The sequence below is a fragment of the Rattus norvegicus genome, chromosome 16 (genome assembly GCF_021556685.1).
Source record: "Rattus norvegicus strain SHRSP/BbbUtx chromosome 16, alternate assembly SHRSP_T2T, whole genome shotgun sequence".
Classification (NCBI taxonomy): Eukaryota; Metazoa; Chordata; class Mammalia; order Rodentia; family Muridae; genus Rattus; species Rattus norvegicus.
Window position 1 is genome coordinate 24,943,609 of NC_141549.1, and position 13,169 is coordinate 24,956,777.

General features: G+C 46.3%; 1 protein-coding gene across 1 annotated transcript; it reads right to left on the reverse strand.

Annotated features, from left to right (window-relative positions):
- Positions 1-5,195: 5,195 nt before the first annotated feature.
- Positions 5,196-11,768, reverse strand: LOC134482339 (uncharacterized). The gene is made up of 3 exons (XM_087589405.1): positions 6,342-11,768; positions 5,917-6,239; positions 5,196-5,341 (listed from the first exon to the last, which is right to left on the reverse strand). The coding sequence occupies exons 1-3, from the start codon at positions 11,753-11,755 to the stop codon at positions 5,319-5,321; spliced, it is 5,760 nt and encodes a 1,919-aa protein (XP_087445531.1). The 5' UTR covers positions 11,756-11,768; the 3' UTR covers positions 5,196-5,318.
- Positions 11,769-13,169: the final 1,401 nt, after the last annotated feature.

The window sequence follows — 13,169 nt, forward strand, 5'->3', positions numbered from 1 at the left end:
ATCTGAAATATGACAAAAAAATGTCTTGGACTGCAGTATCAAGAACATTGCTGGTTCATTACAGGATGAAAGTTTACAGAAAACCTCCTAGCAAAAGGTAGTTTTCTGCTGCATTGGACATTTCAAAACTCAAACAGATCATTAGGAAACACTATTTATTACCTGTGATTATGTATGTATAATTCTAAACATGTGGCTTATGCTGTCATTTTTAGAGTCAGAAATTATAAAATTTCAGACTCAGGGACTGGGGGTGTTTATTCATGGTAGAACATTTGCCAATGACACACATGACCTTTAATTCAGTGGCAAACTGTGTCAAAATAAAAAATACTGAAGTGGACCAACAGCTGATCTAGCTTATTCTTTGTCTTGGTTCATGACTCACGAACTGAACTACTGAACTATGTAGTAATCCTGGTACTGCTGTTCTTTTGTTGTGTTGGAACAGTCTCCGTATTTCCTGTGTCATAAGCTTTCTAAATATTTGTCTCTGAGTTTTTCAAATCATTTAATATCATTTTAATATTCATACTTAAGTAATTGTCACCATCAAGAACAACACTAAGATTGTAGGGAAGGGAGAGGTAGCAATGAATATCCTAGTAAGAGCACCAGTGGAAGGGGAAGCCCTGGGTCCTGCTAAGACTGAACCCCCAGTGAACTAGACTGGTGGGGGGAGGGCGGCAATGGGGGGAAGGTTGGGAGGGGAACACCCATAAGGAAGGGGAATGGGGAGGGGGATGCTTGCCCGGATACCAGGAAAGGGAATAACACTCGAAATGTATATAAGAAATACTCAAGTTAATAAAAAAAAAAAAAAAAAAAAGAACCTATTCTGCATACAGGCAACATCCTTTAGGATAACCCATGCTGTAATTGTTTGGGACTCACACAAAGATCAAGCTGCACATCTCCTACCTATGTGTGTTGAGGCTTAGGACCAGCCTCTGTATGTTCTTTGGTTGGTGGTTCAGTCTCTAAGAGCCCTAAGAGTCCAGGTCAGTTGATTTCGTTAGTCTTCCTGTGGCGTTCTTATCGTCTGAGGGACTGCAATCCTTCCACTTATTTTTCCATGACAGTCTTCAAGATCCATCCAATTTTAGCTGGGAGTGTTCATCTAAGTCAGCTTCTGGGTGAACCCTCTCATGGGACAGCCTATGCTAGACTCTGTCTGCAAGCATAACAGGATATCATTAATAGTGTCAGGGACTGTTGCTTGACAATGTGATGGGTTTCAAGTTGGGTAGGCTAGTGGTTGGCTTTTCCCTCAGTCTCTCCTCCAGTGTCCCGCGCGAGCTCGCCAGCAAGAATACATGGGAACACACGAATTCTTACTGCAGCTAAACATTTTTTGAATCTTAAGGAGAGGCCCGGGACGCCGGCAGGGCGCGGCTTATATACACCCTAGCGCGGCACATCCACACCTGATTGGTCGCTTACCCAAGATCTCATTAGGCACACCCCGGAGTGGGCAAAGACCTGGCACGAAGGCACTCTTGCACATGCACACACAGTTAACTTCCTGAAAGGAAGTCGGCTGGCGCGGCGGAGGCCAGCGCCATCTTGTGGTGGCGAATGTTATTGCGGCCCTCTACACTCCAGCCCTGTTCCTTCATTGACTGTAGACAGGAAAAAAATTGGATGTAAAGTTTTGTGGTTGGGTCGATGTTCGAATTGCTCCAGTGGGCTTGCTGTGTAGCTAGAAGAGCCAGTCACCCCAGGTTCTGTATCCCCAAGGCTATGATTCATAACCTCCACTGATTCTTGTGTGCCTCCCCTATCCCATTCTCTGTCTCTCTCTCTGAGGTTGTACCCTCACTCAACACTCTTACAAGTTACAGATCTCCATGTAAGGTTTGTATGTAAGCTTGTGGACATGACCTGTGGATGATTAACAGACTATGGCTATTTTTTATGCGTGATTGACAGGCTGTGAAAATTTCTTCTGGATGACAGAGAGTTGAGAGTTGCTTGTAGATGACTGACAGGACAAGGAGGTTTCCAGTGGATGATTGACAGGACTTAGGCAATTCTTATTGATGATTGCCAGGCTGTGGGATTTCCCTATGGATAATTGACAGACTATGGAGGGTTTGCGGACAGATTTTTTGATAAGCTGTGTGTCTTGTGGATGAGTGACAGGCTGTGGGTCTTAGGCTGGATGATTGACACAATGTAGACATGACCCACTGATGCAGTTTTCAGACCACGTGTATCTATGTAAATTCTTACCAACAAATGAACAAGGAAACCCCCAGTCACTAGTACTTTGATTTTTTTTTCATTTCCAAATTTCATTTTTTATGCCCAGGAGTAATGTTTCTGTATTTGCTTCCATCAGGATCACAACATGCTTCTTAGGTAATAGATACAGTATCAATGGTAACACAGGGACTAAAAGGTAGCAAAGCAGGACTTCACGCTTTATGGTAAAATGGTCAGTGTGTGCCTGGACTTACACCAAAATTGGTAAATATCACTATGAGGTGAGAAACAATGGCACCCCAGCTCCTGGATTTTAGATTCAAAATGGTTTAAGCAAAATGAAATGAGGGTCCCAAAGACCAGGGTTCATTTCATAATATTTAAATTTATGAAGTGTAAGGATCTTGACTGGCTAAAGAAACAAAAAGGTGTAAGAATGGGACAATCTTGAGAAATAGTAGAATGGGGATTCTACACAGTACATGTGGGAAGTTACATGTGGGGAGTAAATGGACTGACAGAATGAAAAACTACAGTTCATCAAGTCGGAGTATTTAAAGAATATGTTCAATAAACAGAGGAATATTTTGGAATTAGAATGCATAATTTATTATTTATATGAAACTGCAGCTTAAAGACTAATTAATTAAGCCTTTAGAACTACAAGATGATCAAGAAGCATGTGGACAATGGAATGTCTACTACTGTGCTACTGGTTCTCCTTCCTAAGCTAGTACAGCCTAAAAATAGGAAATAAGGGATAGAGACTGGGGTGCTTGGTAAAACTCAATTGGCAAAACACTTGTCCTGAAAACCTCATTGCAGATGTGGGTATAATGGGATCCCCAAAGCTTACTTTCCTGCAAGTATGAAGATAATTTTGCTCCAAGACAGAAAATCAAACACACTAGGGATTTGAGTGAGTGAACAGTCTCCAAAATGGAGGGACCAGGGGTGGAACGAAAATGAGGGTTGATGGTCTGTATTCAGTCCCTAGAACCCACAGTATAGCAGAACAGAACTGTCAAGTGGCATTGTCCTTTGGCCCAAACACAGTAATCCACGTGTGGGGGGTAAAGTGAGAGAAAGACAATATCAGTCTCTATCTTTCATATGTGGATCAATGCACAAACAAGATGTACACATGTACACAATGTGAGTACTGGGGTTCAGGGTCATAGATCCAATTCAAAATGTCTTTGACCCATCTGCAAACACAGGTCATATTAGAGTAAAATGTTCTTAGTGAATTTTTTTTTACATAAACTAGACAATGTATTGAAATTTCATAAGATTTTATGATAAAATTTACCATGTTGAGATATATATATATATATATATATATATATATATATATATATATATATATATATACCTTTAGAGATGGATGGGCTGTTAAGAGTTCTAGTTTTGACTGTAGAGCTCTCAGTTTTAATTGCTAGCACATTGCTGGTCACTCACAACTATCTGTAACTCCAATTCCAGGGGAACCAGTACTGAATTCTATCACACATACTGCATAGAAAATGCACAGCAGCAAAATCTTCTACATATAAATCTAATCAATTTAATGATATAAAAAATGTAATTTCTTTAACTTAAACATGTTAAAGTGCTGAATAGATGGGCTCTAAAAGAAACATTGGAAAAGTATTTATGACTTAATTCAATGATTATGTTTTCTTATAGAAGGCCTAGGATTGGCTCTCTTTAGTTATACAGGCCTCTTATGCCTAGGAGCCCTAAATAGGAATGCAATCCAGTGGGGCTCAGTGAAAAGGAAGGTAAGCATGACCCCTCCCTCTCAGGAGGCAGCCCATAAAATACAGGATGCCCATGATAGACTCTACAGACCCAAGAAGGTAGAAAAAGAAGGGCACAAGAAAGGATATTTGAGAATATAGAATGGTCATGGAAGGCATATGGATGGATGAAAGGAGCTGATTAAGAAAGGAGATAGAAAGGGATAGGGTCAGGCAGGGTTCAGTGTGGGAAGGAGGAGGGAACCATGATAATGAATGGAGATCTGTAACTTGTAAGGGTGTTGAGTGAGGGTACAACCTCAGAGAGAGAGACAGAGAATGGGATAGGGGAGGCACACAAGAATCAGTGGAGGTTGTGAATCATAGCCTTGGGGATACAGAGCCTGGGGTGACTGGCTCTTCTAGCTACGCAGCAAGCCCACTGGAGCAATTCGAACATCAACCCAACCACAAAACTTTAAATCCAATTTTTTTCCTGTCTACAGTCAATGAAGGAACAGGGCTGGAGGAGAGACTGAGGGAAAAGCCAACCACCAGCCTACCCAACTTGAAACCCATCGCATTGTCAAGCAACAGTCCCTGACACTATTAATGATATCCTGTTATGCTTGCAGACAGAGTCTAGCATAGGCTGTCCCATGAGAGGGTTCACCCAGAAGCTGACTTAGATGAACACTCCCAGCTAAAATTGGATGGATCTTGAAGACTGTCATGGAAAAATAAGTGGAAGGATTGCAGTCCCTCAGATGATAAGAACGCCACAGGAAGACTAACCAAATCACCTGACCTGGACTCTTAGGGCTCTTAGAGACTGAACCAGCAACCAAAGAACATACAGAGGCTGGTCCTAAGCCTCCACACACATAGGTAGGAGATGTGCAGCTTGATCTTTGTGTGAGTCCCAAACAATTACAGCATGGGTTATCCTAAAGGATGTTGCCTGTATGCAGAATAGGTTCTTCTAGCTAGATTGTGTCCTAGATTAGTCTCACAGAGACTTCATGTTCCAGGGTGGGAAGATAACCAAATGGCCCCTACCCACTGAGAGGAGAAGGAGAGTGGGGCACAAGGGAACAATTATGGGAGAGGCTGACAGGGAGGGGGCAGTGAGCAGGATGTAAAGTAAATAAGTAAATATTAAAATTGAAAATATTAAAATTGAAAATAATTGAAAAAAGTTTCCAGGAAGCATCACATGGCACAACTGAGACTCCAATGAAACAATCAATTTTTACTTCAGTCTACAATCAGACTGAACATTTTATTTTAAAATTTATATATATGATCAATTCTCCCACACAGACTGTGTTTTGATATTCCAATCGATCCTGGAGGAGCATCAAGGGTCTAGGGATCAGGAGCCGCAGCCACTAGAAGAAAAAGAAGAATTATTAACAGTATCATCAGGCACATCTCTGGTGATATTGTCATGCCCAGCATCAACAACATCAGTGTCATTATCATGTAGATATCAATGTAGACATATCAATGTAGAGAGAAACAGTGAGAAGGTGGATGCTTCTCTTGTTATTTTTAATCTCAGAAGTTGCTTCTTTTGGAATGTTGCGGTCAAAGGCTATGCTAACTTCAGAAGTCAGAGTTCAGAATGACAGCGATAAATAGACAATAACATTTAACAGGAAGTTTTCCCGGCTTAGTCATTCAGGAAACACATGTTTTCACTGGAAGTGACAATAATCTCCTCATTCTAGAATAGGAAACATCCAAGTAGGAAAAAATATTACCTGGTCAGTTGTATTTCTCTAAACTGGATTTGTTACATTATGAAAATTATTTTCTATAAATTGAGAAAAAATAAAGTTTTCAGGTTCTAGGTTATGCGTAAATAGCCCTATAGAAGTATGAAATTTATTAACAAAAGAGACCTAGGTTTCTAGTAAAACAATCTTAATCTATTTTAAGCTACTATTTTAGTTTAACTTACCTGGTCCGACTCTCTTCTTAGTGGGAGCTCCTTGGCCATTTTCTTCATGCCATGCTTGTTGAATTTGGATTTTCATCCATGTTATGATGGATAAGAGTGAGGATATAAGCCATATGAAGAGCAAAAAAGGTATGCGTGGTATCTCTGTTGCCCGAAGATATCCACTCTCCCTGAGAAGGATCAAGCTGTGGTTTATTGGTTCAGCTCGTGCGGAAGCATGAAAAATATCCTCAGCACCCTGAGTAGCAGGCAGACCTTCTTCTACGTCAGGAGTAAAAGAAGATTCCTCATCTGAAGTAGCAGAATCAAATATTTCTTCTTCACTAAGGGATATCAAAAGAGTCAGGTTAGTCATTTGAATGGAGTCAAGGGAATAACAAGTGCAGGAACCAGGAGTGGGCTCTGGGTCAGCATGGGGTTTGTACCTTGTACTCTCCTTGTAAAGAGGTAAATCAACTACATAATCCAATCCAATGTGACTAGCTGGTCCTGAGTCATGACTCTCAACTAACACACTACTGTCAGCAGCACATGTAACAGACAGCCGAGGTTCAAGAGCAGCCAGACAGTCAGCAACAATGGCAGGATCTGTAGGCTCAGCATCAATAGCAGCCATACTGTCAGCAGGGTGGGTGGACATACTGGACTCAGGCTGAACAGCAGGCAGACAGTCAGCAGTACTGGAGCAATTAGTATGTTCAGGCTCAACAGCAGTCAGAATGTCAGCATGGTGGGTGGCCATAGTTGGCTCTGGCTCAGCAGAGTCCAGACAGTCAGCAGCTTTGGTGGAATTAGTCAGTTCAGGCTCAATAGCTACCAAACTGTCAGCAGGGTGTGGGGACATAGATGACTCAGGCTGAACAGAATCCAGACAGTCAGCAGGGTGGTTTGACCTAGTTAGCTCAGGCTGAACAGTAGCCAGACAATCAGCAGCTTTGGTGGAAAAAGTAGGCTCAGGCTCAACAGATGCCAAAGTGTCAGCAGGCTGGGTGGACATGGTTGGCTCAACCTTGAGAGAAGCCAGACAGTCAGCAGCTTTATTGGCATGAGACAGCTCATGCTCAAGAGCAGCCAGACTGTCGGAACGGGGGGTGGGCATAGCTGGCTCTTGTTCAATAGAGTCCAGACCGTCAGCAGCATTGGTAGAATTATTATGTTCAGGCTCAACAGCTGCCAAACTGTCAGCAGGCTGGGTGGACATGGTTGTCTCAGTCCCAACAGAAGCCAGACAATCAGTAGCATTGGTGGAATTAATCAGCTCAGCCTTGAGAGAAGCCAGACAGCCAGCATCTTTGTTGGCATGAGACAGCTCATGCTCAAGAGCAGCCAGACTGTCGGCACGGTGGGTGGACATACCTGGCTCTGGCTCAACATAGGCCAGACAGTCAGCAGAATTGGAGGATTTAGTCGACTTAGGCTCAAGAGCAGCCAGACAGTAAGCAGCGTTGGTCGAATTTGTAGGCTCAAGCTCATCAGTAGCCATATTATCAGCAGGGTGTGTGGACATAGATGACTCAGGCTGAACAGAGTCCAGACAGTCAGCAGGGTGGTTTGACCTAGTTAGCTCTGGCAGAACAGTAGCCAGAAAATCAGCAGCTCTGGTGGAAATTGTAGGCTCAGGCTCAACAGCTGCCGAACTGTCAGCAGGCTGGGTGGACATGGTTGGCTCAGCCTTGAGAGAAGCCAGACAGTCAGCAGCTTTGTTGGCATGAGACAGCTCATGCTCAAGAGCAGCCAGACTGTCGGCATGGTGGGTGGACATAGCTGGCTCTGGCTCAACGGAGTCCAGACTGTCAGCAGCATTGGTAGAATCATTATAGTCAGGCTCATGAGCAATAGGAATATCAGCAAGGTGGGTAGACATGGTTGTCTCAGACCCAACAGAAGCCAGAATATCAGCAGTATTGGAGGAATTAGTCGACTGGGGCTCAAGAGCGGCCAGAAAGTAAGCAGCATTGGTGGAATGTGTAGGCTCAAGCTCATCCATAGCCATATTGTCAGCAGGGTGGGTGGACATAGTTGTCTCAGTCCCAACAGAAGCCAAACAATCAGTAGCATTGGTAGAATCAATTGACTCAGCCTTCTGAGAAGCCAAACAGTCAGCAGTGTTGTTGGAATTAGTCAGCTCATGCTCAAGAGCAGCCAGACTGTTGGAACGGTGGGTGGGATTAGCTGGCTCTTGTTCAACAGAGCCCAGACCATCAGCAGCATTGGTGGAACTATTATGTTCAGGCTCAACAGCTGCCACACTGTCAGTAGGCTGGGTGGACATGGTTGTCTCAGTCCCAAAAGAAGCCAGACAATCAGTAGCATTGATGGAATTAATCAGCTCAGTCTTGAGAGAAGGCAGGCAGTCAGCATCTTTGTTGGCATGAGACAGCTCATGCTCAAGAGCAGCCAGACTGTCGGCACGGTGGGTGGACATACCTGGCTCTGGCTCAACATAGGCCAGACAGTCAGCAGCATTGGAGGATTTAGTCGACTCAGGCTCAAGAGCAGCCAGACAGTAAGCAGCGTTGGTCGAATTTGTAGGCTCAAGCTCATCAGTAGCCATATTATCAGCAGGGTGTGTGGACATAGATGACTCAGGCTGAACAGAGTCCAGACAGTCAGCAGGGTGGTTTGACCTAGTTAGCTCTGGCAGAACAGTAGCCAGAAAATCAGCAGCTCTGGTGGAAATTGTAGGCTCAGGCTCAACAGCTGCCGAACTGTCAGCAGGCTGGGTGGACATGGTTGGCTCAGCCTTGAGAGAAGCCAGACAGTCAGCAGCTTTGTTGGCATGAGACAGCTCATGCTCAAGAGCAGCCAGACTGTCGGCACGGTGGGTGGACATAGCTGGCTCTGGCTCAACGGAGTCCAGACTGTCAGCAGCATTGGTAGAATCATTATAGTCAGGCTCATGAGCAATAGGAATATCAGCAAGGTGGGTAGACATGGTTGTCTCAGACCCAACAGAAGCCAGAATATCAGCAGCATTGGAGGAATTAGTCGACTGGGGCTCAAGAGCCGCCAGAAAGTAAGCAGCATTGGTGGAATGTGTAGCCTCAAGCTCATCAGTAGCCATATTGTCAGCCGGGTGGGTGGACATAGTTGTCTCTGTCCCAACAGAAGCCAAACAATCAGTAGCATTGGTAGAATCAATTGACTCAGCCTTCTGAGAAGCCAGACAGTCAGCAGTGTTGTTGGAATTAGTCAGCTCATGCTCAAGAGCAGCCAGGCTGTCGGCACGGTAGGTGGGCTTAGATGGCTCTTGTTCAACAGAGTCCTTACCGTCAGCAGTATTGGTGGAATTATGTTCAGGCTCAACAGCTGCCAAATTGTCAGTAGGCTGGGTGGACATGGTTGTCTCAGTCCCAACAGAAGCCAGACAATCAGTAGCATTGGTGGAATTAATCAGCTCAGTCTTGAGAGAAGCCAGACAGTCAGCATCTTTGTTGGCATGAGACAGCTCATGCTCAAGAGCAGCCAGACTGTCGGCATGGTGGGTGGACATAGCTGGCTCTGGCTCAACATAGGCCAGACAGTCAGCAGCATTGGAGGATTTAGTCGACTCAGGCTCAAGAGCAGCCAGTGTGTCAGCAGGGTGATTGGACATAGTTGGCTCTGGTTCCACATCAGGCAGACTGTCAGCAGGGTGGGTGGACATGTTTGGCTCAGGCTCAAGGTCAGCCAGACAGTCAGCACCTTTGGTAGAAGTATTATGTGCAGGCTCGTCAGCAGTCAGAATGTCAGCAGGGTGGGTGGACATAGTCGGCTCAGGCTCAACAGCTGCCATACTGTCAGCAGGGTTGGTGGACATAGCGGGCTCTGGTGCAACAGCAGCCCGACAGTCAGCGGCATTGGTAGAAATAGTCGGATCAGGCTCAAGGTCAGCCAGACAGTCAGCAGTGTTGTTGAAATTAGTCAGCTCAGGCTCAAGAGCAGCCAGAGTGTCAGCAGGGTGGGTGGACATAGTTGGCTCTGGTTCCACATCTGGCAGACAGTCAGCAGGGTAGGTGGACATAGTTGGCTCTGGTGCAACAGCAGCCTGAAAGTCAGCGGCATTGGTAGAAATAGTCGGATCAGGCTCAAGGTCAGCCAGACAGTCAGCAGTGTTGTTGAAATTGGTCAGCTCAGGCTCAAGAGCAGCCAGAGTGTCAGCAGGGTGGGTGGACATAGTTGGCTCTGGTTCCACATCAGGCAGACTGTCAGCAGGGTGGGTGGACATGTTTCGCTCAGGCTCAAGGTCAGCCCGACAGTCAGCAGCTTTGGTAGAAGTATTATGTTCAGGCTCGTCAGCAGTCAGAATGTCAGCAGGGTGGGTGGACATAGTCGGCTCAGGCTCAACAGCTGCCATACTGTCAGCAGGGTTGGTGGACATAGCGGGCTCTGGTGCAACAGCAGCCCGACAGTCAGCGGCATTGGTAGAAATAGTCGGATCAGGCTCAAGGTCAGCCAGACAGTCAGCAGTGTTGTTGGAATTAGTCAGCTCAGGCTCAAGAGCAGCCAGAGTGTCAGCAGGGTGGGTGGACATAGTTGGCTCTGGTTCCACATCAGGCAGACAGTCAGCAGGGTGGGTGGACATAGTTGGCTCTGGTGCAACAGCAGTCTGAAAGTCAGCGGCATTGGTAGAAATAGTCGGATCAGGCTCAAGGTCAGCCAGACAGTCAGCAGTGTTGTTGAAATTAGTCAGCTCAGGCTCAAGAGCAGCCAGAGTGTCAGCAGGGTGGGTGGACATAGTTGGCTCTGGTTCCACATCAGGCAGACTGTCAGCAGGGTGGGTGGACATGTTTGGCTCAGGCTCAAGGTCAGCCAGACAGTCAGCAGCTTTGGTAGAATTATTATGTTCAGGCTCATCAGCAGTCAGAATGTCAGCAGGGTGGGTGGACATAGTCGGCTCAGGCTCAACAGCTGCCATACTGTCAGCAGGGTTGGTGGACATAGCAGGCTCTGGTGCAACAGCAGCCTGAAAGTCAGCGGCATTGGTAGAAATCGTCGGATCAGGCTCAAGGTCAGCCAGACAGTCAGCAGTGTTGTTGGAATTAGTCAGCTCAGGCTCAAGAGCAGCCAGAGTGTCAGCAGGGTGGGTGGACATAGTTGGCTCTGGTTCCACATCTGGCAGACAGTCAGCAGGGTAGGTGGACATAGCAGGCTCTGGTGCAACAGCAGCCTGAAAGTCAGCGGCATTGGTAGAAATCGTCGGATCAGGCTCAAGGTCAGCCAGACAGTCAGCAGTGTTGTTGAAATTGGTCAGCTCAGGCTCAAGAGCAGCCAGAGTGTCAGCAGGGTGGGTGGACATAGTTGGCTCTGGTTCCACATCAGGCAGACTGTCAGCAGGGTGGGTGGACATGTTTGGCTCAGGCTCAAGGTCAGCCCGACAGTCAGCAGCTTTGGTAGAAGTATTATGTTCAGGCTCGTCAGCAGTCAGAATGTCAGCAGGGTGGGTGGACATAGTCGGCTCAGGCTCAACAGCTGCCATACTGTCAGCAGGGTTGGTGGACATAGCGGGCTCTGGTGCAACAGCAGCCCGACAGTCAGCGGCATTGGTAGAAATAGTCGGATCAGGCTCAAGGTCAGCCAGACAGTCAGCAGTGTTGTTGGAATTAGTCAGCTCAGGCTCAAGAGCAGCCAGAGTGTCAGCAGGGTGGGTGGACATAGTTGGCTCTGGTTCCACATCAGGCAGACAGTCAGCAGGGTGGGTGGACATAGTTGGCTCTGGTGCAACAGCAGCCTGAAAGTCAGCGGCATTGGTAGAAATAGTCGGATCAGGCTCAAGGTCAGCCAGACAGTCAGCAGTGTTGTTGAAATTAGTCAGCTCAGGCTCAAGAGCAGCCAGAGTGTCAGCAGGGTGGGTGGACATAGTTGGCTCGGTTCCACATCAGGCAGACTGTCAGCAGGGTGGGTGGACATGTTTGGCTCAGGCTCAAGGTCAGCCAGACAGTCAGCAGCTTTGGTAGAATTATTATGTTCAGGCTCATCAGCAGTCAGAATGTCAGCAGGGTGGGTGGACATAGTCGGCTCAGGCTCAACAGCTGCCATACTGTCAGCAGGGTGGGTGGACATAGTTGGCTCTGGTGCAACAGCAGCCTGAAAGTCAGCGGCATTGGTAGAAATCGTCGGATCAGGCTCAAGGTCAGCCAGACAGTCAGCAGTGTTGTTGAAATTGGTCAGCTCAGGCTCAAGAGCAGCCAGAGTGTCAGCAGGGTGGGTGGACATAGTTGGCTCTGGTTCCACATCAGGCAGACTGTCAGCAGGGTGGGTGGACATGTTTGGCTCAGGCTCAAGGTCAGCCAGACAGTCAGCAGTGTTGTTGAAAGTAGTCAGCTCAGGCTCAAGAGCAGCCAGAGTGTCAGCAGGGTGGGTGGACATAGTTGGCTCTGGTTCCACATCAGGCAGACAGTCAGCAGGGTGGGTGGACATAGTTGGCTCTGGTGCAACAGCAGCCTGAAAGTCAGCGGCATTGGTAGAAATCGTCGGATCAGGCTCAAGGTCAGCCAGACAGTCAGCAGTGTTGTTGGAATTAGTCAGCTCATGCTCAAGAGCAGCCAGACAGTCAGTAGCATTTGTAGAATTTGTTGGGTCAGGCTCGGCAGCATCCAGGCTGTCAGCAGTAGAGGTGGAAGCTTCACGATCAGCAGTAGCCTTAGGAATAGAATTTCTATGCTCAGAAGACACCGCATAGAAATTATCTGTTTTATATTTTTCATCCTAAAACGAAAATTAGCAGTGATACTTTTGATTGAAAATTTACTGATTTTATTCATTCTATCACCCTTCTGATAATGTCAGAACCTGGATTCATAGTCCCCAAACTATTTGTGTATTCTGTCGAAAGTTAGCACGACATTCAGTGACATTCAGTGAAGTCTGCTTCCTGTCTGCTTGAGTAATTGGCCCAGAGTTTTTCAAAGTCTTTACTGTGGATCTCTTTAGGTTTATACTTAGATTTCTTCTGCTCTTTGCTACCTGAAGTCATTTTTCCTTGTAAGATGGAAATATATAAATAGAAAGGACAAAATGTGACTCTTGGCCTCTGATGTTTTGCTCTACTCTTCCTCTAAATAGTGATTTTGTAATATTCTCTTTCCTTCATATTCTATGGTTCATTCTGCACTGTTTCTCTCTAAAACTCTCCAAGTAAAAAGGCCACCTCCCTCCCTCCGCCCCTCCCTCCCTCCTCCCTCTCTCTCTCTCTCTCTCTCTCTCCCCCCCGTCTTTTTGTACTTTCTGCTGCACTACCCCTCAAGTAGCCACTTTTCTTATTCCTTCGTGAG